This window comes from Sprattus sprattus (assembly GCF_963457725.1).
Source record: "Sprattus sprattus genome assembly, chromosome: 16".
NCBI lineage: Eukaryota > Metazoa > Chordata > Actinopteri > Clupeiformes > Clupeidae > Sprattus > Sprattus sprattus.
Genome location: NC_137914.1, coordinates 8,436,471 through 8,461,917, shown reverse-complemented (window position 1 = coordinate 8,461,917; position 25,447 = coordinate 8,436,471). Strand labels below are relative to the sequence as shown.

General features: G+C 42.7%; 1 protein-coding gene across 1 annotated transcript in view; it reads right to left on the bottom strand.

Annotated features, from left to right (window-relative positions):
• Positions 1-11,858, bottom strand: part of kcnd1 (potassium voltage-gated channel, Shal-related subfamily, member 1) — a gene marked incomplete at both ends in the record, with an annotated part of 36,623 nt that extends 24,765 nt beyond the window's left edge. The window contains one exon of the mRNA XM_080854388.1: positions 10,744-11,858. Coding sequence (XP_080710514.1) covers positions 10,744-11,858 — 1,115 coding nt within the window. The remainder of the gene's footprint in view (positions 1-10,743) is intronic.
• Positions 11,859-25,447: the final 13,589 nt, after the last annotated feature.

Genomic DNA, 25,447 nt, shown 5'->3' with positions numbered 1-25,447 from the left:
AGCACTTAATGATGATAAGATATAATAAACACAAATAAATAACATTTGGCGAAATGAAATGAGAAGTGAGAAAGCCTTTTACATGACGTGCTGTGTGAAATATATCAAAGCACTGCCCCATAATATGACAGACTTATACAATTCTACAGCAGTAACCTCGACCACCAATTCGCATTTCCTGAGTAGGCCACATTTTGCAGTAAAATTCTATAAAATATAATGTGTTTGGGACATGGATCCAGAGTCACTGAGGACAAACATGGCTCCGGTCTCACGACTCTTCATAAAACCAGCGTAATATTTTGCAATGACTTATTGATGAGATGTGCATAAAATTTGCAGGAGAAGGGATTGGGATTTCATGTTCCTCTTCCAGCTCCTGATAGTCAATTGTTTACACCACCTGCCCCCTCTTGTCCCTAGGCAATCACAGTAAAAATCTTCCACCGCGGAAATAATGGCCAGCAACTCACTACAGTTCATTCTGTGAAACACAGCCCTGCATCTAAGTTTACTACTCTGTTACATTTTCACTAGATTTTGTGATATGGAAAGATTCAACAATTGAAGAGTAACTGTTTTGGGGGGAAAATAATTCAGTGAGTTTATATATCTCTAGTAGCATAGACTCTCAATGCTGCTTGGATGCTTATTAAGCAAGATGGGTCTCAAACGTTTCTGAAGCATGTATGTGTATCATTAGCTTTACCATATTGCCTCAGGCTACCAAGATATGGTATTCCATCGTATATATCTATAGTAGGAGCCTGGTGTAATAGATCTGATATCTTGCTAACTGAACACACGCTTATAGGAGAGTAGGCTTCAAGCTCCAATATGTCATAAGCTAAGCAAAGCCCTCATCCCCCGCTTGCATCTAAATCAGAGGGGTACTGGACACAGTGTTAGAGTATTGAGCAGTCAGTATTTCTTCCGCCTGCATGCTACACTCCCCCCCCCCCCCCCCTCCACCTCCACCTCCACCTCCTTCTCTTCAGTGCTTCAGTGTTTATGCTTCAGCGGTTCGAATTAAACTGCTATCACTGCTTCACTCCCAGTCCCAGCCCAGCTAGCTGTCCTCTGTGTAACTGCAGGAAATAGAGGTGGAGCCATCTTGAATGATTATTGCCAGAAGTGACAGCGGCTGTATATAAAATGCTTCTGCAGATAGTGTATAATGATGGTAATGGCCGAGGATCAGGACCAGGCCCCAAATGAATGTGCTCGGCTGCTTGTAGGGGAGTATCCTGAACCTGGAAAATACTTGGCTAATTATTGAGTAAACATACTGGTACATTTGCATGGCCAATTGTGCAGCACATATGTAAAAAAAAAATATAAATATAATAACTCTCTAATAAGCTAATCAACCGGAGCGAATTCCTTATTGGGCACTGCATTTAACACACTTAAGGGGGACAAATGTGCCTACCTCTGTCAAAACAGATTGCATGTATTCCCTTGGCAGAGTGTGTGTGATGCTTAAAGAGTGAAAACTCTCCCCAAAAAAAAAGAGCCCACTCCTCTTAAAAGCAAACGCATACACTTAAAAGCATACAGTGGCGCCCTGGGAGGGGACATTACCACCCTTCTAAAATTAGAGGGTTTGCCTCACGTCCTGTTTCCTCCATTTTCAAAGTGACATTGAGTCGGTCTTCCCTCCAGAAACTGGTCAGATGATATTATTGTGGGGCAATAAATCACAAAAACAATGCCGTTGCCGGGGTGATTAAATATCCGAGAAAGAGTGAGAGGCACTGTGTGGGCTGGATGGCCCGGTCACTGATCTCTCAATAAATCATCCGCTTGTCGCTTTTTCTGAACCCTTCCAGGGCGGGAGGAATTGTGACATGTGGTGGGGAATAAGAGAGGAGCCATAAATGAAATATCACTGGCGCTGGCTGGGGGGGGGGTGAGATTGCAGTTGATGTTCATCTGTGTGGTTAAAAACCCCATCGAAACATTTCACAGGGTGCAGATTCACAACAACAACAACAACAACAAAACAGCAAAACAAAACAAAAAATGTCCAGGTAGAGGAACTATACATCATCAGTGGGGGTTTCTTGCCACTAAGCTCAAAGGAGTATAGCAACAAATCCCTGGTATCAGAGACTCTCCTACTGTAAGGCTGCAAGACAAAAGCATTCCTAAACTCTCTCCCCAGTGGCGCAGAATGTTAGTGGGTGGTAGAGAGGAGATTTCGAGAGGAGAGTGATCAGGTTTAAATGGATCTTAAAAACCTTGATACTATTGTCATAGTGATGTAGCTGAGCAGAGGAAGAGGAAGATGAGGAGGAGGAGAAGGAGGAGGAGGTGGAAGAGGATGTAATGGACCCAGAGAAGCATGGGAGTGTCTACTCATCTCTCTAGTCAGGGAGCTGGGGGTCTCGTGGCAGTGTAATATTCAGCACAAGAGGCGGTTAGGAGCAGGCTTCTGAGGCTCCCTCGGCCAGACAAAGGCAAAGTGGTTCAGGGCACCAGTGATTTTCTTCAGGTGTATTTGAGCAGAAGGTAGCTTGTGTCAGTGTGTGTTTGTGTGTGTGTGTGTGTGTGTGTGTGTGTGTGTGTGTGTCACTATGTGTGTGTGTGTGTGTGTGTGTGTGTGTGTGTGTGTGTGTGTGTGTGTGTGTGTGTGTGTGTGTTTGTGTGTGTGTTTGTGTGTGTGTGTGTGTGTGTGTGTGTGTCAGTGGAAAGGCCAAGGACGCCCAACCCAGCCATGGGTGCCAACCCCTTTTCATAAGGGTAACTGTGCTGGAGTTTTTTTCTTTTTCCGAAAGCTACAAAACTGTCTCCATTCTCAGAAATCCTGCCAAATTGTAGTGTAAACGCAGCACAAGTCTGTGATGTAATCTTACATTGCTTACGTAATCCACACATATCCATGCGTCATTCTAATCACTCCATCTTTCTCATCTTTTATGAACTCTACTGTACACAGCTGTATGGCTGAAACATAGCGAAGCCTACTTTGAGTACAGCGAAGGCTTCCAAGTGGAGGCACTTAGAAACGCATAAAACCACTGAGGGAATACGAACCGGTTCACAGGTAAAACATTATTGAGGCCCCGGCAGATTATAAATGTCCTGTCACCACCCCCCCCCACCACACCTTCGCTGCGGGGTGAAGAGACACAGAGCTTAATCGCTGGCAAGGTCTGCCCGTTTCCCCTGCCACCCCGCTGGGAGACGAGCGGGCACCACAGGAAAGAGGGGCTGGAGCTCGGGCGGAGGAAAACATGTCAGCTTTGTCATCTCCATCGCGCATGCAGCCAGTAAAATAGGTCAGGACCAGCGCGCAGACGGGCCACAGCGAGAGGCCATCTGACGGAGCAGAGCCGCCCAATTATTTTTAGACGGAACAAAAACTCAGCGCCGCGCTGAACAGCCACCAAGTGTGCCAGGTACATTTTGACCACGGTGAGAGAGAGGAACAATTAACGCCATGGTGACATCAGTCGCTCTCTCTCTCTCTCTCTCTCTCTCTCTCTCTCTCGCTGTCCGGCTCTCAGGTCATCTCCTCTCACTGGGTCATTTGAAAGCTCTGCACTTTGTATGGATTCATGAAAGGATGGTGTTGGGATACCTGAATGAAGCTGGAAAAGAGATTGTTCACTACCTTTTGAATAAACCATAAAAGAAGGACCCTCTGACGGCTGCTAGTGGCTACTTGTTTACTGAGACTGATGAGAGGCTTATAGGTTGTGATAGGACAAGGCAATAGCCCCAGGTTAAGTGTAGGACATGGCTTGCTTTTATTCCCTCATCAGTTCCAACTGGCTAAACCTGGGGACCTACATGCTGGCTGCATGTGTTCTATAGGCTGTAATACTGCAGGAGCTACATGCAGCTAAACATCTGCACTGCATAGTAAGGTTTTAATTGGATGTCGGTTATTGATTACGTACTGTATGTGATCTTTATATAACTGGATAGTTTCCTTCAGTAAAGCAAGCTGATTGGGAGCTGTAAACTGTACACATTGAAATAACACGACAACAAACTGCAAAATTTGTAAGTAAAAGCCTGCAATTTTGTTGTGACACATCCGTCTTGGTCAAGCCCCACTCTGAAGACCTTCACAGGGCAACAAATCCAGTTATCTGCATAAAAAACCCACTCTTTGCTTTTCTTTACAGATTATGGATTGTGGGCTATTGTCCGGCAGCAGCATTCTGGGCAGCACACGCATGAATTACAATGGCGCTGATCTGTGCACTTGTATACAAATGGACTTAAAAGTGTCTCTGTGAAAAATGGGACAAGGAGTCATCTGACAAAACACCATATTTCTGAAAATGATGGAATTTATAGAGTGCCTGCATAGCGAATGGAGTGTCATTCTTTCTGGTGCATTCCTGCCTTTACCTAACATGCATGGAATCCATCAGTATGTGATATGTGTGACAGAACAGGATGAGAAACAGGGAAAATGTTGCTTGAAAGATGGGACACATTTATGGTGTGAATTGTATTCACTTCTAGGAGATGAATTGGGTGGTTGGATAGGGATTCACAGTTGTCCAACAATAAGAAGGCTGACACTCACTTTCAAGATATGATTTTGTTAACATGTGTATGTATTTACACGAGATAGATGTTACAGTGTTGAAAATGAAGCTGAAATGGTAAAAGAAAAGTATAAAAGAATGAATTACAGTTAACAGATAAAAGATAAAGGTTTGATGTGTAAGGTATATCAACAATTTATTCTTTTTGAATCATATACTCCAAATCTACTCACAACTCACATACACACACACGTTCACTCACAGCTCACACACACACATTCACTCACAACTCACACACACACGTTCACTCAAAACTCACACACACACATTCACTCACAACTCACATGCACACATTCACTCACAACTCACACACACATTCACTCACAACTCACACACACACGTTCACTCACAACTCACACACACACATTCACTCACAACTCACACACACACATTCACTCACAACTGTCACACACACATTCACTCACAGCTCACACACACACATTCACTCACAACTCACACACACACACGTTCACTCAAAACTCACACACACACGTTCACTCACAACTCACACACACACATTCACTCACAACTGTCACACACACATTCACTCACAGCTCACACACACACATTCACTCACAACTCACACACACACACACGTTCACTCAAAACTCACACACACACGTTCACTCACAACTCACACACACACATTCACTCACAACTCACACACACACATTCACTCACAACTCACACACACACATTTACTCACAGCTCACAAACACATTCACTCAAAACTCACGCACACAAAGCCATTCATTGCTAAGACATACATACACAGACACACACAAAGAGGAAGGGAAAGATTGACCATATCTACGCTTTCCTGATTGTGTGTATCTTTTCTGGAGTCTAAGCCTTGGGGTTATGAGCTCTGGCTCTTTCTGAGGATGGCTGATAAATACTTTGTGTTCACTTAAGATCACTCTCAGCGATTAGATGTATTGTGCCAGTCAAAGGACAGACGAAGAGAGAGAGAGAGGAAGAGCAGGTGAAGCAAGCCCAAGTGCAAACATCAATCAAGCAGAAAGAAGAGGGCAGGTTCCATATGAAGGCACCACAAAGAACCTACTATATCTGTTTAAATTCTATACAGTGTCCAGTGAAATCAACACTCTTTATCATTACAAACCGTCAATATCTGAGATACACGTATAAAAATATATGATCAATGACTATAGTATAAGGCCAACTTAAAATGTCTTTGCAGAGTAGAGTATTGCGCTTTAATTATTAAGGGCAATTCTCTGCCATCCATAAACCCAGATAATGACGGCAATAAAAATAAATCTCTAGCACTAGGAAGCCAAACCCCGTGACCCCTGGAGCGACGTGCAGTCAGGTTTCTACCGCTGCTCTCTTTTTATGGCCAGAAAGTGCATGTCATGGCTTCCGATGGGACATTTACATAGCTATGTATGTGAGGAGGAGTCAAATCATGGTTTTTCCATCTTCACAGAGACCATCATAGTACCTCCATCTCCCTTATGTCTACCTCGGGTTAGTCGTTCACAATCTCAGGTTTGGTTAAGGGGTGTTATCACAGGGGCCTTCTGGGCCATTTGGGCTGTTCATTACTCTCTGTCATTGTGCATTCTGTACCCTTGTTCCTAAAGGTGTATCTAAAGGAGACTGCAGCAGATTCCTCTACTTATTTTATTAGATGATATTGCCAGTGTCCTCTCGTGGCATCCTTCCAACAGGTGATGAAGCTGGCCTGCAAACGAAGCACCCTGGTGGTGGCAGCAAGCGGTGACGATTTCCTAAGTTAAATAACTCGACAGTGCACCGTGGCTGAATTGGCTGGCGCTCACAGATTTACTACGGCAAGGGACGCGGGAGGGCAAATGGGTCTTCTCCATCCCGAAGCAATGCATGTCGTTCAAATGATACAATCAGATTGTGTCAGTGACATTTGTGTTTAGCGTCATTGTTATGTAGTCCCCTGAGCCTTGTATTGTTCAAGGACAGACAAGTGTTTGTCTTTTTTTTCTCCCTCTCAAGACCCTTATATAATCCAATAGCAGATGGTGAGTGACGGAGGAGAGCCATATCACACAGAAGCAAGTCATGCAGTGGGAGTAAAGATACTTGTTCTCTAGTAAAAAATGGGCGGAATTAAGCTTCAATCGCCTGTAACTGCACTGATGAGAAACTCTGAAGGGGGGGGGGGGGGGGGGGGGATGTGCCAATGTATTCAAACTCTGGTTTAACTGGAAGGCTGTCACAGGTGACTCTAACTGAGCTTCAGGAACACATGGACATATCATGACGGTCCTCTCAGATTTCAAGCAAATTCTGTGTACAGTTTCTGAATCATATGAAAACATATTTAATTGACGAAACCAGTAAAGCTAAGTCAGAGGATATGGATAATGAGTGTACTTAAAGAATATATCACTTCTGTACTTCACTGAGCATGTTCAATCATGGAACAAAGAAAAAACAGAACCGACGTTCAAAGGAGCATCCTTTGTTAACTCCCTCCCCACAGTCATCACGCGCGTCACGAAGCGCTCACTCACTTGCTCGGCCAGTTATCTGGGAATAGGCCAAGGTCAGGGGAGTAGCGGAGGAAAAAAAGGTAGATATTAAGTCCCATTAATGAGAATTCTAGTCAGCCGCCGCTGGAGACGAGGTCAAGTAATTGCAAATAGAATCTTGCACTCATTGAGCGGAGTCTTGGGTGAGTGTTTGCCGGCGCTGCTTTGATCAGCATACATTACCCGCAATCTTTTTGCACACTAGGCTAAAGCGGCGCGTTTAACGGGCCATCATCGCGGAGACCGCAGCTCATCAGCCAGGGAGCCCACTAAACCATTAGTGCATCTAGTCGCTCTTTGTGCCAGCTCAGCACAAAACGTGAACAAAAAAATATACAGAGATATAATTAAATATACGTTCTTTCATTAGAATCATTCATTCAGCGCTTTGCATACAGAGCCATGGAAATAACCTGGGATTACTCTGGATATTTATCGTTTCATATCTGGGCCAAATGTGTGTAAATGCAAATGCTTACATAGACGTGTGAAATAAAAATTGGGTAATAGCTTTCCGCAGGGTTAACATTTTTCTGCTTGATTCACCTTTCTGCATAGAAACCTTAATGGATGGAAGGCAAGTATTGCATTAGCCCTTTCAACCAAACTATGCTTTCTCTCTTTCTCTCTCTCTCTCTTTCTCTCTCTGCCTCCATTCACCGTCACCACAGCAACAAGCGTAGCTTTGCATCTCTTCATTTGAAACTCTTCATAATTATTTCCCTTTTCTCGTCTTTTTCGGAGGTGGCCTTGAATCCCTGCTGACGGAAGAGCTAAGGATAATGAGGTTCTTCTCAACAATTTCTGGAACTACTTTTGGAGAGGATCTGAAGTTTAACGGATGGGCTCCACCACCAACACCACCATCATTAATGCCCGAGTCCAAAATGCAGTGTGCCAAAACAGTCCAGCTCCAGCTGTGGATGGATGAGAGCTATCATTTTCTTTTAAAGACATTTTTTGAACTTCTCCCAGGCCTCTGCTGAAGTTATTACTACTAGAAAGGGTGATTATATATACCAACAATGTCGCCAGCTTGGCAAGAGAAGGATTCTCTTCCTCATCTTTGATGTCACCTTTGCACATTCAAAACGTCACTATCCCTTGGCCAACTCATAATAACTTGTATCATGATTGAATGACCCCCCCTCCCTAATTCCACTGAGACGAATATAGTCAGAGAATGTGGATACATGCCATAAAAAGATCTTTTCAATTTCATAGTTTGAAATGCTGACACAACTTGAAATACTCATACAACCATCTACCCAGCTGACCTTTAATGCACCTAATCTAGAGGTGACATTTCATAAAACTTACTTTGGAATGTTCCCTTGTATTTATATTATATTTCCCTGAGTAGAGCTGCCTGTGGTTATGCTTTCTATGTTTTAAGCAGCTCTTCTCCATTGGCATTGCTCTCAAAGCTATCCATATGCATGTATGTATCCAAGGGATGAGCTCTGCCTCTTATAGACTAACAGTATTTTTGATGAAGATGGTTTTATGAGTGCCGAGGAAGACAGGGACATTATCCTCGTTTACACACATTTGATGTCTGTATGATGTCATTTAGTCCAGAACTTTCCATGATCTTTTCCCCCGTCTGAAACAGATTCTAATGTTAAAAGATTAAGCTCTTGGTGTTTTCACACTGTGCAGGAATATGAAGATAAATGTTACCATTTACTTTAATTTACATAATGTACAACCAGATTAAGCTCCTAGAAAAAAATAGATTGCGGTTATTAACATTATTGAAAATCTGATATTTAAGCCGAGACAATTTCTCATTAGGCTTTGACAGCCATGCACAGCACTATGTCATTGTTATTTCTGAGCTATCAATGCTAAATTAATACAATACCTTAGCTAGTGATTAGTGACCTGATTAGAATTCCTACCCTCAAGGATCAATAAGAAAAAACTCCTGTAGACATTATACCCAATAGCTTCACAACCCCTTGGTACAAATAGATCCATACAGTTTGTCTTCTGAAATAATACATCAAGCTATAGCAAAAAAAAGGCGAAAACAACTAACAGTTACAGTTAGCGCCAAGGCTCTCAACATCCAAGTCTCAAGTTATTTTATTTCAAACAGTAAGACTTAGAGCTGTTTCTATTTCCCTCATCTCCCAGCTCAGCCATTGTTTCCTCTGGACTCTGGACCAGGCTCCACCTCAATCAATCAAACGGAGACCCATCATGCTGTATCAGTAAAACATGAATTCCTGGCTCAGTCGGACACGGCTCATTTTTTTTCTCCCCTCCTGCCATGAGGGCTGCAAGATGGCTGTGCTTCAGTGGTCCCAGCGGACTCGTCTTATGACGCGTCATACTCTCAGACTAATGAGTGAAACCCTCTGTGCTTATGGCTTTGGGGAGCAGTTGAGCTGATATCATATTGCATGGTTAGCCTCCACAGTAGACCTTGCAGAGGTTCTGTAGCAGTTGCACATGGGCGTCTGTCACGATTCGTGGCAGCAGGACAGATTCAAACTCCCACGTATTTCCCACTTCTTAATTTCAAAAACCAAGAGCACACTTATTTCACTCCTTTCACTATACATAAGATACGACCTCAAAAAAATGAGTAGGTTCGGTTGTTGTGTTTGTGCGCGTGTTTGTGTTATCTAACTACACATCCGTATTCCTTCTAGCCCTTTCGCTATGCCTAAAATGATATTGACTCTAGCCCAAGATATAACCATGGCAAGGTCAGAGATCCCCAGATTACTGAGACGATATAAAGAAGGAAATGAGAGCTCTATGTGGAAGGCATCCATTAAGACACTGGACACATACTGATTTGTGTTTAATGGACTGGGGGATTGCTATCTTCTAAAACAAGCTGGATGACTCAGGAAATAATGAGCAGGGCGAAGTCAGAGAAACTAGACAGACCCCCGTGTTTGTCTCTGTGGCGTAGTGTGCTCACACGCCCACAGTCCTGCTGCAGATCAAACCTTGTTATGGGATGCCCATTATGGGCTTGTCTCCAAGACCCTGTACGATGCTGGACTGGGCTCTCAATAGTTGAATAGGCTTTGTGATGATGGACGTCATTTTGTGGCATTCTGTAGTTTGTTTTGATGTTTCCGTGTCTGTTTTATTGCTCTATATAATTAAGTACTTTCAAAGCCAGAGTCATGTTAGAGCATTATTTAGATTTGTTTTGTTTGACTAAAAACAAGCAATACATCGACTGCCAAATTTGTATCGCAAACTCATCTGCATTTGTGGGAATCATGTAATGAGTGTACCAGCACCTGTTCTGTGTGGTTCTTCTCGTGTTTAGCATACCAAAACCCAGAATGTCATTTTGAGTGCAATAACAGGCCAATTAAGTGTTAACTGTAAATGGCTCTGAGGTGTGGGCATGGAGGAACTGTGGGCAGAACGTGTGACAAATGAATAACCACCCAGTCGGTCTGGAGCAGCCCTTTAAGTGGCTAATGTTCAGAAAATAATGTATATAGCACTTAATCTCACATAAGCGCACTTGACGTGACATGAGCACTGAAGTAATTTGAGCCACAGATTTAGCCAAGCAATAGCTAATCCCTTGTGACTGAGAAGCTTCGAAAAGAGTACAAATATAAACACTGCAGAATATATGGTGGCTGACTTACCCTAGAGTCGTCATGGTAACAATGGTGTACCAGAAGGATGCTGGGATGCTGGTGAAGGTGGTGCCCTTGGTGCCTTTCTCGGCGTAGAACATGACCGTGGCGAAGATAATGATGGCCATGGTGAGGGAGAAGAGGAGGAAGCCCAGCTCCGAGGCGCAGCTCTTGAGGGTGTAGCCCAGGATCCGCAGGCCGGCAGAGTGGCGGGAGAACTTGAAGATACGGAAGACGCGGAAGACGCGCAGCGTGACGAAGGCGCCGCTGACGTCCTCGTTCTCCGGCATGACGAGGCCGATGTAGTAGGGCATGATGGCCACCACGTCGATCACGCTCATCACGGAGCGCGCGAACATGCAGCGGCTGGGCGCGGCGAACAGCCGCATCAGGTATTCGAAGGTGAAGATGAGCACGCAGGCCGTGTCCATACAAAAGAAGGCCAGGGAGTATTTCATGCCACAAGGCAGGTCCTTTACGGTGCCTATTATCGGCCGGCAGGGAACCGTCTCTACTACGTTGGCGATGACGGACACAGCGATGAAGAAGCCGGTCACGTAGTAGAAAACCAGAGCCATGGTACTCGTGTGAGGGTTCTCAAATGCCCTCCAGAGCTTCTCGCGAGAGGTACTGTTCGGAGGCAGCGGAGCGTCCCCTCCCTCCCCCGCCTCATTGTCCTCCGCCAGGCGCTCCTGGTTCTCCTTCTTGCGATCGCGATACTCTTCCATGCAGCAGTCCCCGATAATCTCAGGTATGATGCCGTAAAAGGCCAACTCCTCATCGAAGGCCTGAATACACTCTTGGCGTGGATAGTGCAGCTTGCCTGTTCGATAAAAGTTCAGTATGTGGCGAAACATTTCAGGGTCCCTGTCGAAGAAATATTCCTGAGTGTCCTCATTGTAGAAGAATTCCTTCTCCGAGCTGCCCAGCAGAGTGTCAGGGTATCGGTCGAGGGTGTTTTTCCATGTCTGGAAGCGGAGCCCGCTAACGTTTACAAAAAGGATTTCATCACTGCGACTCTTTTTGTCAACAGGAGGCCTGGGCATGGTCTTCTTTGCCAGGGGCAGCCAGCCCACGGCCGCTGCCCGGGCAAAGGGCAGCCATGTTGCTACTCCAGCGGCCATTTTTGTTTAACGATTACTAGCTCGTTATAGCAACAGGCCGATAAAGGGAAATAGTGGCGGGGGGCCCTGAGGGATTGTATGTGAACCTTTTCGGATCAAGAGGAAAAGGAATGGTATTCTCACAATAATCATCCGAACTGCTGGCTTCCAAACAACCGGCTTGGCTTAGTATTTTGTTGACCGATTTCTCAGTGCAGCAGTCCATGCGTTTCACCTGAGATTGGACATTTGTAGCGAGAACAGAGCGGGTGAGGAGCCAGTAGCTATGTTTTCGTCTTCGAGGAAAAAGGTCATGGGCAAACCACTTGAGGACTAGTTTAAAAGTCAAGCCATTAGCATTTCAGGAAAAAAGGCATGTCTAAGACCACAAGAGAAAGAAAAACATATATCCAAGAATGGGCCTGTATAAAATCACGGTATTTGTTATAATTAATGTTTGTCCTCTTAATGGTGCTCACAACAGCTCTCCAGACACGGTGTGGTTAATGTGTCTGGCCTTCACTGATTGGCTCTCCTCTCGGAAGACAGATTTGTTGCCGCTCTGTGGCGTTTCAAAATAATTATTAAATTGTGATGATGCTCTCAAAAGTTGCAAGATAGACACATTTTCTTCCCTCTGTTGCTTCTCTCTCCCCTCTCCCCCTCTCTCTTTTGCTTTACTCACTTTCCTCCTTCTAAACAGAGCTCTCCAGCTTTGAGTATGTGAGTATCTGATATACTCTCTTCCTCTCTTTCTCTGGAGGGCTAGCACTCTGTCGTGTCTATTCAGTTTCAGGCTTTTCTAATAGGGGCATGGTGGTGAATGGTGCACTTTTGGGCCGTAGGTCCCCCGCATTCCTTGTATGGTCATCTCTTTACAAACCTGTCAAAACAGACAACACAGAGAACTTAGATGCTGCACAGCACCACACACTCGAGAGTGTGCTCGAGTCATTCAGACCGCATAAGAGCGGTAGGCATTAAGAAATACAGCAACCCCATTGCCTGCTCCCTGGAGTGTGTGGAGAAAGGACAGATCATGTATGGAAACAGTGCAGTATACAAAAGACACGGAGAGACAGATCAGAACACCTTTAGAGTGTCACTTGCCCTTTAAACAAGGAGAGCTACACACAGGATATTGTACCAAGCCTATGTACACAACATTTATACAGTTTAAGAGCTCTGACAAGGGCTTCAGTTTCAGCAGTATATTTTAGGATTGTGCTTTCAGAGTCTGTTCTGCCAAACATTCATCAGCATTAGAGAGCGTGTTCGATGCTCAATGACTGTGACACAGTCTGTAAGCCTCCGGTGAATTCTGTCACAGTAAAAAAGTGACACTCATAAATGCGAGGGTGCTCTGTGCAAACAAAAAAATGTACACAGTTCAAAAATCTGCACGTCAATCACTAAGCAAATCAAACTAAGAAATTCATTCATGTCTGGTTTGTACAACAGATCTCCACATATCTTTCCTGTTGCTCTAAAATAGGCTGGATGGTCTGATCACAAGGACATCCCACTGAGATACAGTCTGGAAAGCCAGGCACATGCAGTAAGGCACTGGTGCACTCCACCTCCCAACTCCGCCGTTTGTGACAACTAGCCCCGACAAAACAGAATACCGGACATGAACAAAAGGCAGGTGACCCAGCCCAGTCACGTAACTGTGTAAGGGCGCAACATGCACTCCAAATCAGAAATCAATACCACATTACCCACGACTTCCTGCTCCAGAGAACAATAACATTATTTTCAAACTGCATACCACAAATTAAAAAGAAAAGAGTAACCACCTGACTAATCTATCGGTAACTAAGTTTTGCTCCCACAATAAATGGGACACCATGCCCTGTCTGCCCCATACGGTCTTCCTGTGATTTCAAGGTGTAACTCCACTAAAAATCCATTTTCAGGTTCGTGCTCTAAACCTACTCAAAACTCCTGACACTGTATCATACAAGAGATAGTGACAGTTCTTTAAAAATCCCTAAAAAGCAAACCTAAATGAAATTCCAATCAAGAACAGAATCCAGCCAGTGAACACATCTAAGGACAACAAGCACAGTCTCAGTGTTTAAGGAGAACTCTAAGGCAATGAACTTAAGTATGTGAAACATGCGTAGTTCTCTTCAGGTTTACTTAGGTTCTAATGCTCCATTTACGTCTCGATAAAACATGAGTTACCTTCCATTCTAGCTGGAGGGGATGAGGGCGGAGGGTCCGGCGTGCCGAGGAGAGAGAGAAGGGGGAAAAACGAGTGCCCGGTGAACAGGTATGCAGGAACCCCTCTGCTGCAGTCGAACCATATTGAATACAGGATAGTACAGGAGTGATTGTAATGCTTAGTCCTGGCAGCTCTCCTCTCTCTCCCTCTCTCTCCCTCTCTCTCTCTCTCTCCCCTCCTCCGCCTCCTCCTGTTCTGTGGCTGCGCTTGCTCTCCCTCTCTCTCCCTCTCATTTGCTTGCTCAACCAACCACCCTTTCTCTCTCTCTCTCTCTCTCCTCTCTCTCTCTCTCGCACTCTCGCACTCCCTCACTCTGTCTCTCTCTCTGTATCTCATAAATGCACAATAGTGCTCAAGATCTCTCAACAATGCATTACATCCTACATTAGCCGGGAATGAAATAATGACAATAATGATGATGATGATGATGATGATGATGGTGATGATGATGTTTTGTTCAGTATAGAAAGTCCTTCACAGAGTACAGAGTGGACACATTGCATGCAAAATGCATGTGTCTTATTTCAAGTTTGACTGAGCTTCTTTTCACCAGACACATTTAGCCATGACATATGTGTAATATATCTGCCTGGCTGTTTTCTTGCATCCTGGATGTGTTGAGAGGAAAAGCTGAGGGAAACAACCTGCACTGAGGGGAATTTAAAAATGTCTATAGGCTCTAATAGCAAACAGAAGAAAAAAATAAAACAAGATTGAGTGGCCATTCGCAGAGCACTTAGTGGAGATGGTGTCACGTTTGCTTCCACCGCCTCAGAATACAGAATTCAAGTCCTGCAAACGCAAGAGGAGATTCATTGGCTTGGCACTGCATTTGTTTTCCTTTTTACGGTGGACAAATAGAAGATAATCAGGGTTTCCCCTGATCACCATCTTCGGGGAAATGTTTGGTTCGAAGGGGGATAAAAAAAATCACAAGGAGTGCTGAAAATGTTCCTCTGCTTCTCTGAATTATTCATGTGGATAAAGGCTGAATTCAGCAGTCTGACAGTCATTCATTTAGCATTTACAAACACCGGATGACATCACTCACAGGCACAAACATGCAAACCAGAAGTTATGAATGACTATATGAACGTGTATGGATTCTGCAACAGGGTGAAAGCAGAGACACTTTTACTGCATGCTGTGTACTGCATGCTCCTAGATTAAATGCATTCCAGCATTTCCACAAAGAAACACCAAAAAACAAGAATCAAACCACATGGATTAGCATTAAGACGTAGTATTCTCTCACACATACCCTCTGTTCCCTTTGCCATTGTCTGTGTGACTGTTTCATTCTCTCTATCAATAATTTACGGTGAGTTTCAATGCAGAGCCCAGACGGGGAGCAATCAGATATTGATCTGTTTTCCTTTGAAACCATCAATACAATCTATTAACTCTCCAAACATTTCACCTTCACACTAACGTACCTCTGAACTTCTACACAGCAGTCTCCAGCTTACTGTTGGCTGGGGCATTTTTTTTTTCTTTCTCTGCTATTCTGTTTGTAGTGTTTAATTGTGTCTCAACTGCACAGCCATGTGTGTGTAGTTTTGCAAGTTCCAGAAGAAATTGAATTTTAAGATTAAAAAACAAATACTTTTTGGAAGAGAGAGTAGGCAGTACAGACAGTGCTACATTCCTAAAATGGAATACTGTATCCTCCTCATTAAAAAAAGGATCTAAGGCAGAAGTGCTTTGGTATAAGTGTAATTCTGTTTTGTTCCATCCTCATATAAAACTCTTGTCATGTGCTGCTGGGTAGAACTATAATAATGTGGGAATTGATTTGCCTGCCTGGATTTGGAGGGCCTTATTCTCAGGTGAACTGTTCTCGTTGCATAATTGTTTATTGGCATCTTTTAAACATCACCTCAACTATCAATATCTATTACTTTGGTAGTGATAACCTTACAAATGACTGCTTCATAGTATAAACAAATGCACACCAAACTGAGCAGGTTGAAATGACAATTTAGTTTCCCTTCAGGATATGTTATTACATTTTTTCATTCATCTGAGCCAGGTATCAGAGTGGAGTGCGCACAATATCTATTAATTGACCAGCCTCATTTTCAGTTACCTGAATCGACAATGCAATACTATTTTCACAGATGGAGCACTTAACTGAAGCACATAGAGAGAAAAAAGACAACGCTACTTTTTTTGCAGTCTGTAAAAAGCTATTAATAATTTACGGAATTTGAAAAGATCTGGCGCTGAGCGAAAGCATTGGAACGGAAACGCGACAGGATGGGTGTAGAGGGGAGGAGGTACCACAAAGACAAAATTATGACAGGAAAGCAGAGACCTTCAGCTCGTTTGCACCTGACCGTCTCTGAAACAAAACACAACACTAAAACGTGGGGACTAGGGGGCACTACAGAAGGGAGACTAACCCATAGACCAGATCTCGTACAGTTTATGGCTTCTGAAAATGGTCACGTGTTGCTCCTGACAGCTCAGAGATCTAAAAACAAGTTATCCTTATTTGACCTGGGTGATGTCTGATGTTGCATTGCATGCATGGATTTCATATGTGTAAAACACATCTTTGTCAAGTCTATACTGTTATGTTATGGTATAAAGAAGTGGGTGGATAAAAGGCTGAAGTAAATGTATTTATTCTGTTCCACTCCAGAACGTTTATGTATCATGAACTCATTTCACTCCTGCCTATTAAGTATTCAGAGGCATTCGGCAATTCTGGTGACCCGTGTGTGAGACTAACCATGAACTGAATGAGTAGCAGCCAGAATATTCATGAGAAGTCATCTTGGCCACACCATACGTACTTGGCATGTCATTATTACTATGGCATCTTGGTATATACACTGTTAAGAAAGAACAATTCAAAACAATATTATGTGAGCTCATTACATAATTACTCCGGAGACACTGGCAACATGAGACATTTGAGTACCTTACATGTTAAGTCACTTGCCATAGCCTGTAGTGTCTGTATCATGTTTAATTTATCTGATTCTTTTTTTATGAATGATTTAAAGGGAGGTGTAAAAAGCCTCACTGAAGATCTCGGCGCCTCACTGATGCACTCCAGGCTGGGCCACATCGAAAGACAAAGGCTGCTTGTCGCATTAACCGACACTTCGCACAACCAAGGCAAGGGCATTTACCAGGAGAGGACAAAATCTTTATGAGGCATGACCCTTTGCTGATGAGCTAAACCAAACCTCATTCCACTTCAATTTAGTCAGTGTCTTTAATAATGTCATTGTCATAGAGCACTTAAGACAATTCTCAGTTCAAGCAGTTAATGGCATTAGAGCACATTTTTCATCATCAACCGTAAACCAAGCATTATTCCTAATATTAGCATATGTGAAAACACTGTGGGAAAAGTTTGGTGATAAAGTTGATGACACAGACAAATCCCAAGTGGATATTGCATCTCGGGATGTCCCTTCAAATCATGAAACCGGTTACTTGTTTAAAATCAAAATGTGACATGTTTCGTCCACCTGACCGACTGTAACACTATCTGAGCAGCCTGCATCCAAAAGAAATGGATACGGGTATGATAAACGAAAAGAAAAATTATACTGACAAGTCTACACCCCTGTTGTAAGAGAAACAACATCCTTCCTCAGAGGGAAAAAAAATGGTGGCATGGGTGAAGACAAAGTTTGTATAATTTAATTTCGATAAATTAAATATGAGAAGGCCACAATGAACCGGGGAAGATTCTGCCACAAACATATGAGTTAAAAGCGTTTGAATATGGAGTGGAGTAGAGAGGCTGAAATTGCATATGACAGTCACCTTAAAATTCAGTTCACAACCTCCCAAATCTACTCATCCTCTGGGAGAGCAACCAGCAAAACACTAGCTCCATTTATATGACAACTGCCAAAGTTATACCTCCGTTTTCAAGACACATTGCCTGCCAGGAATACGAAATATGAATCTTCACTTCATGGTATACAGGGACAGAAGAATCATTGGCTTATATGCTAACAAATATCTACAAACAATTGTGACATGAACCCTGTGTGACCAATGTGTTCCGTATGTATTCTCCATGCTTCATGTGACACAGTCTATTGCACTGCTTGTTTATTTTTAACCTCATAAAAAGCATATAACAGTAAGCACAGTTTTGACCCTCTCTGTCTTTCACCAAAGAGGCAGGTGCTAGTAATGTTTTGGGGGCTAATTTGGTCCGCTAATGACTGAGTGGCCATTAAAATGATTTGTGTCAAAGAGCTAAGACTGTCCCTAGCTGCTTAGAAAACATACTCCTTATCTGCACATCAAGTCTTATAAACATGTGATAATGACAAATAGATGCTTAGCAATAGCATGGATGATAGCAATAGCATGGATGATAGCAATAGCATGGACTGGACTTTTGTAATGCACTTATTTCAGGCATGAGCTAGGAATCACTTCATAAACTGCAAGCTGTCCAAAATGTGCTACACTTTTAACAAGGACTAAAAAGTTGGATCACATCGCACCTGTTTTAGCTACACTACACTGGTTGGAATTTTTAGCTACACTACAAAGGTTGGAATTTATTACCTCCGCCAAGGAGGTTATGTTTTCGCCCCTGTATGTTTGTTTGTTTGTTTGTTAGCAGGATTACGCAGAAGCGCATGGACCGATTTCCTTTAAACTTTGTGGGGAGATTGGTCAAAGGTCAAGGTCAAGGTCAAAGGTCAAAGGTCAAAGGTCAAGGTCACAAGGCGGAGGTTTGCATTCTCTGAATGCTCCCATTCTTGTTTCAAGATGTTATCGCTTGATTGTGAAGGCTGTGAATGGTCTCTCACATGGCTCCCAGAGAAGGTTGGGGTTGATTTTAAGATGTTATTGCCTGATTGTTAAGGCTGTGAAAGGTCTAGCTCTAGCCTATATTTCATTTCTCCCAACCCCTAATGCTCCATCAAGGTCCTTCAATGAACTTCAACTGGTTTTACCCTGGCCTGATTTGAAATCTATTATCTAGGGGGTAATAAAGCTTCACTGTGGTTGGTCCTAAATTATGGACTATTATTATTATAAAATCTGCTGCCTGTTTAGAGACTTTTAAAACTAGACTTGCATTCCCTGGGTTTTATTTTGATGCCATGGAAACCAATCTTTAACTAGTAGTAGTCATTGAAGTCACTTTCAGCCACCACTGTTCAAGTTAGTAAAACTGTTAAAATAATGAAGTGAAATTAAAACAATATGCTGTGATCAAAATCCAATTCAGTTTTGAAACGGTGAGAACAATTGCTTGCTTGATCTAGTCTTTTTTTGAGATCAGTGAGTTTTGCCACAAAAATGCTAAGAGCCAATCACCTGTGCTGCAAATGCCACATGACCGATGACTACAGTTACTAGAACCCTACAATGATTGGCCATACTCCTCCATGATTGTTTCCTAAAGACTGGTTTCAAACTTCTTGGCATTAAAATAGCCAATGCTGACATGCTGAAGCGAATGCCTTAAGGCCTGACCTCCTGGGTGTCGCCAGAGTGGTGATATAGTGTTTGTCCATTTTTTCTTAAATAAAAAGGTTTGCAATCAATAGATTGGCATTAAGGCCTTATGTATCAAATAAGATACAAAAAAATATATATGTTAATGACTACATGTGTTGTGTTTTTTTTTTTTTAAAGTGTTTTAAACACTTGAACTTAAATTTTTTTTATTTTCTGTATAATATTGGATGTGTCAGTCTTTAAATTAGGGTTCAATTACACGTATACAAATATATATTATTATGTCTTTTAATATGGTTCTCAATTATATTTTAATTTCCTAGTTTTGCTAGTTTATTCTTGCTCATTCTTTCACTTTATATGGTGGTCATATTACACACCGCTATGCGGCATGTCCAGTTCTTCTGGGAGTTGATGCAGTTTTCAGTGTTCCACAGAAGAGGTACAGTATCTATGGTTGAGATGTCCAGTTCTACTGGGAGTTGATGCAGTTTTCAGTGTTCTACAGAAGAGGTACAGTATCTATGGTTGAGATGTCCAGTTCTACTGGGAGTTGATGCAGTTTTCAGTGTTCCACAGAAGAGGTATAGTATCTATGGTTGAGATGTCCAGTTCTACTGGGAGTTGATGCAGTTTTCAGTGTTCCACAGAAGAGGTACAGTATCTATGGTTGAGATGTCCAGTTCTACTGGGAGTTGATGCAGTTTTCAGTGTTCCACAGAAGAGGTACAGTATCTATGGTTGAGAGCAGGAAGTCTCTGCCGCTGCACTGATAGCACTGTCGGCTGGCTCTTCCTGCGTGCCTTAAATAGGCTAGTCAGAGTCTAATTAGTGATTTAGGGCACCTGTCCCCACTTCTGTGCACTACCCTGTGGGAGCACGTGTTGTACTTCTCGAGAGAAATATTGCATGTCTGTGACAAATCGAGAACAATGTGAAATATTTCCTTCCTGTTAACTTGTGTTAGCATGATGCACGGTCATAAACATTATCAGGTCTATATGGGATGAATGTTTTACTGATAACCAGAAAGCAGTGCAGATACCACTGGTTAGTATGTAAGTGAAAGTACACTTTAGGCATACTGCCATGCATTGGAATGTATGATTGAATGTGGGTGTATCCATTAAACTAACCAAACAACACTGCATGAATCTGAGGTATTTTTAAGAGAGGAGCTTGGAGGAAGAGCTAAGAGACAATTTGTTCATGAGCGAGTCTAATTCCTGCTTCCCCCGAGAGCCACTTCATCAGCAAGGTCAGTAGTCTCCATTAGTGCCAGTCAAGAGCCAGTTCCACACGTCACCATGCTCTTTCAAGCCCTGCGATACAGTCTCCACACACATAACAAACAGTCCTTCAGTTTCAACTCCAAAAAGGAAGCCAAAAAAGCAATTATTGCATTGATCCTTAGAGGGGAAAGTTCAACATTTTGAAATACCAAAAAAAACGAAGGACAAAGGCTTGATATTCTCAAAAAATCATAGCAGCTGTCCTGGTTCAAGTAAAGTAGTACCTAAATATTAAGTTAAGGTTTAAGTGACAGTTTAAATGTACATATTGACTTGACTTCCTAAACTTCCCTCTGGATTAATAAAGTATCCATCTATCTATTGTTGCAACTAGTGCAAGTCAATAATAAATAATCTCACCATCAATACTGCTATTAATCCCAACTTCTCTCTTTCAGAGCACCACAAATGCTTGACAGCGGATGTTGCCATGATGTTAAGGTATAAGATGAAATGGGATTGTAATTAGAATGATTGTTGATGCCTGTTCTAATGTTTAGCTGTTTAGAGATGCAATGGAAAAACAGGGCTCATTCTGAAAGGCATTCCATGTAATAACTCTGGTATGTTCTAGAAATACTCATTCATCAATACACATGGATCTTTCACAGCAACTTTGATGAAACAAAAGTAAGTTAAACAGCCAATATTTCTGGCTAAAATGAAGAACAATGTCAGCTAAAACATGGCATTTTGTTGTTTTAAAATCCATTAAAGGAGAATAGTTCATTCAGGGAATTTGGTAGACTACTGTAGCTGATTTCCAAAGAAAATAGAAAGCATAGAAAAAAGAATAATTACATTCGTTGTTTTGACACATTGCAATAATGGAGATTCCTTGATGCATTTGTTTCAGAGTGTGGGTGTCCAAAACTCTTCATCCACAAAACAAATTTGAGCAGCATAATTGGAAGTGGACATATTGTAGATTTGGATATTCTGTAGTAATTCTTGTTGACATCGTAATACAATCCCCTTTAGAAGTCACTAGAGGAAGCAGGCGCCTAAGCCTGTGTGCAACAAATTCATTCAAAACCTTCATGCCAGCAAAGATGCTTCTTGTTTTGGATGAGGCATAGTCCGATCCCTTGGCTCAGAGCCTGGTTTTCCCAAGCCCTCGAAAAACATCATGGATGGTTATCATTTTTCTCCACACTAATGGTTCATTTCTCTTTAGTGGCGCACAATATATTGACAAGCTGTGCACCCCATGCAGTGGAGGAGAATAATCACTTGCTCATTCTCTCAGTCTCCTTCCATCTCTCCCTTTCACGGAACCCACATTTTAGCAAATCATGATTACAAGTTCTACCTGCTTTCCCTTATCGACGCGATTACATTTCAATCAAGGGTCCCGGTTCCCCCCCTCTCCACTTAATTCAGTCCAGGGAAGTGCTAAAACACCAGAGATCTGCCTGCCGTGTGTTGCATGACAAGGGCCTGAGGGGCTGATGGAGGAAGGAAAGAATGAGAGAGCAGAGTGAGGGGAGTTGGAACGAGAGAGACAGAGAGAGAGAGAAAGAAAGACAGAGAGAGAGAATGAGAGAGAGATAAAGACAGGGAGAAGGACAGAGAGAAAGACAGAGAGAGAGAGAGAGAGAGAGAGAGAGAAAGACAGAGAGAGAGATGGAAAGAGATATTGTGGCAGATGCAAAAATACAGGAGGAAGGATAGAAGACACATTATTAATTCATGAGGCTTCTATAATGATTTCTATTACCAGATAGATTGCCTTTTGTTAATGGCCACTCTCTTTTATTCCCAACTATATTTCTCCTCAGTCATGTTTATGCACCAAACAGAACACCAATGCAGGGGTTTAGGGTGCAGGGGTATTCCTGTGTCTACCACAGTCAAATGATTACAAGTAAAGTTAAGTTGGAGAGAACCTCTTTAGTGCTTGTTTAGCATTTCTATTAGCCCAAGCATAGGGCCCTGACAATGTTCTCTTCCTTTATCATTTGTAAAATCAACTATCAAATAATGGTTTATTTCTCTACCTGACTTCTGCTGACAATGAAGACTAGGTACTCATTTATTTTTAATCTAGGTGAACTGTAAAGACACATATATTTTCCTGAAAGTAGTTATTTGTTTTTAAAGAGTTAGCTTGATGTAATACAGGGAATTCATTACTGTAATGTAAGTTGTCAATGAAAGTGAGTGCATTACCAGTATAGTTTAAATTACTTTACTTACATTTACTTAACTTTCCTGTTAAGATTTTTCTCTTCTATACTGGCAGATTACCTATAGCCTAAACATTGATTGTTATACTGGGTTGAACTTCAGAACTTTAACACAGACAACATATTTGTTTCATACAAACAAACAAAATCCTTAACAATAGACCCGCTCAGAGCTTGAAGTAAATCAACCATTTGGAGATCATTCATTTAAAAGAAAAAGTCCCAATTACGAGATTGCTTCTGACAGCTGTTCAAAACAATGTGGCAGTTTTTCATATGGCGCAGCCTTTTATCTTTAAAGTTGCTGACCAATACATTCAAGTTCCCTGACCTGTTTTTAAAATAATGAGTGAGCACAGACCTCACTGTGCTACGGTACAGAATCAGTCACAGTGACCACGTCACATCAGACACGATCAGAAAGAAACAGTTGGAGAGTCGCAGTAAAAGGAAAAATCCTTCCATTATATTCCATGGCATTCTGAGATTACTTTGGGCCACGGCGAAGCCACTGCAGTGGACCAGACTGTGCAGATAAGGCAATTTGAGAGGGACAATCCAGGCCAGACTCAGTTTACTTTTTGAGTGCACCTCTGACATGTCCATTATATGAGTGTCACTGCGGTTCATTTTCAGACAGGCAAATCATGTGAGCCTCTTTCCATGTCATCAACCTGATCTTCTCTTTCTGCCCTCCCTTCATTCATCTTCGAGTCGAACAATACTGCCGACTATCACCTGCTTCTAATCCTCTGCATTCTATGCTACTACAGGCTTTTGTTCTCAGTATTGCCTCGTGGCATTGTGTCGGCGTGCATGTGTGAGCATGACTGTGTTTTTTGTCATTGGTTGATCAATTTTCAATCATGTAATCACATTTCCCACCAAATCGTGAACACTGACGCGATCAATTGGCGTAAAAAATTAAACAAGGAAAACCTAAATTGTCGGTACATCTTGCTTGTGAAATCAATAGCATGGCATTCAGTGACGGTTCTGCTGGAGTCTCGCTCTCTCTCTGTCTGACAGCAGAGCTCTCCATATCCCTTTCATCATCATGTCTGCGTTTGGCAACTCAGCCTTTCTTAAGCATCAGGTAGACAATGGATAATGAATGAAGCCAGGTACGGCAAAGCTGGCATTGATGCAATGGAATTTAATCTCTGGGCCGACACAGGCCGATGCCACTACGAGTGCTTGGTATTCATTTAGCCCCGTTATAACTTACCAAGCTGTCACACCGGGGCAGATCGCCTGAGCCGGCCTTTTGAGAAGTCTGGAGCAACGCTCTGTTGATTGATTTTGGAAGGCCTTTCATGTCAACAATTACATGGATTTTTTTACTAGACGGATTAAGATGCCCAGCAGCCTTCAGTGCAGGTCATTTGATTCAAAGGGAAGTGGATAATGATCCAGTGTCCAGGACATCAACAATACTGTGCAATCAGTGCAGCCATATTTCCATGCTGGCATTTTATCATTCTTAGATTTAAGAAACGCCATAGTGTGTTGTAGTGGTCAATTCTTCTTGTGTTTTTGCCTCAACTTCAGCATGAGTGTGCTCAGGCCTCCTACTCCTACCCACTTTTTTCTCTCTCTCTCTCTTTTTCTTTCTCTGTGTTCCTCATTATGCATGGCAATCCCCGATTCTCCACAGCAATTTCCGTACACAAAAAGCTGAAGCGGGGGTGGGGGGTGGTTGGGGGGGGGGGGGGTTCGTGGTGCCGCTTCTGCATTGGGCTCTTATTAAGGCTGTTTTCTATACCGCTGAATGTACAATGACTGCACTTTGTCTTCACAGTCGATTTATCAACACAAAGATAAGCCTCTATGTGTGTACCTTTAGTAAAGAGATCATCTATGCTGGCGAGACACTTAAGCTATCAGCTATACCATTATGCCTATGGGTATTAAGTTCTCCTGTTAAGCGCATTTATTTAAAAAGACAAATAATTCCCTTAGTAGTTAAACATACACCTTCCTCCGCTCATGCAGGAGAGAAACCTCACCCTCTCGTAAAGACGTTTAACAGCTTGCCATTTCTATTATGCCCTGGTTATATCATCCATTGACCGTGGCAATCTAATGACCTTCCACAGCAAACCTCAGCAGAATTGGCTCCCCATTCAATTTTGATGGACAGGCTTTAAAAACAAATTGTGATCGTCTATATGTTTTTACGAGGGCAAACAGTGCGGATCTTGCCAGTCTAATCTGCCATGAAGGCATATTACCACCAGCTGATATTAGCACGGGGGATGCCAAAACAGGGAGACGGTGGGTTGTGGTGACGCGCTCTGAAATGAAGAGCTGCCGGCCACCATGAAGGCAGGTAGGGTGAAATACACTGACTCCTGATGGTGAATTTAATGGACTGTCACTACCAATATAACCTCAGCCTGAGAGCATCATAAGGTACAGGTTTACAAGCACGGCCTGGCT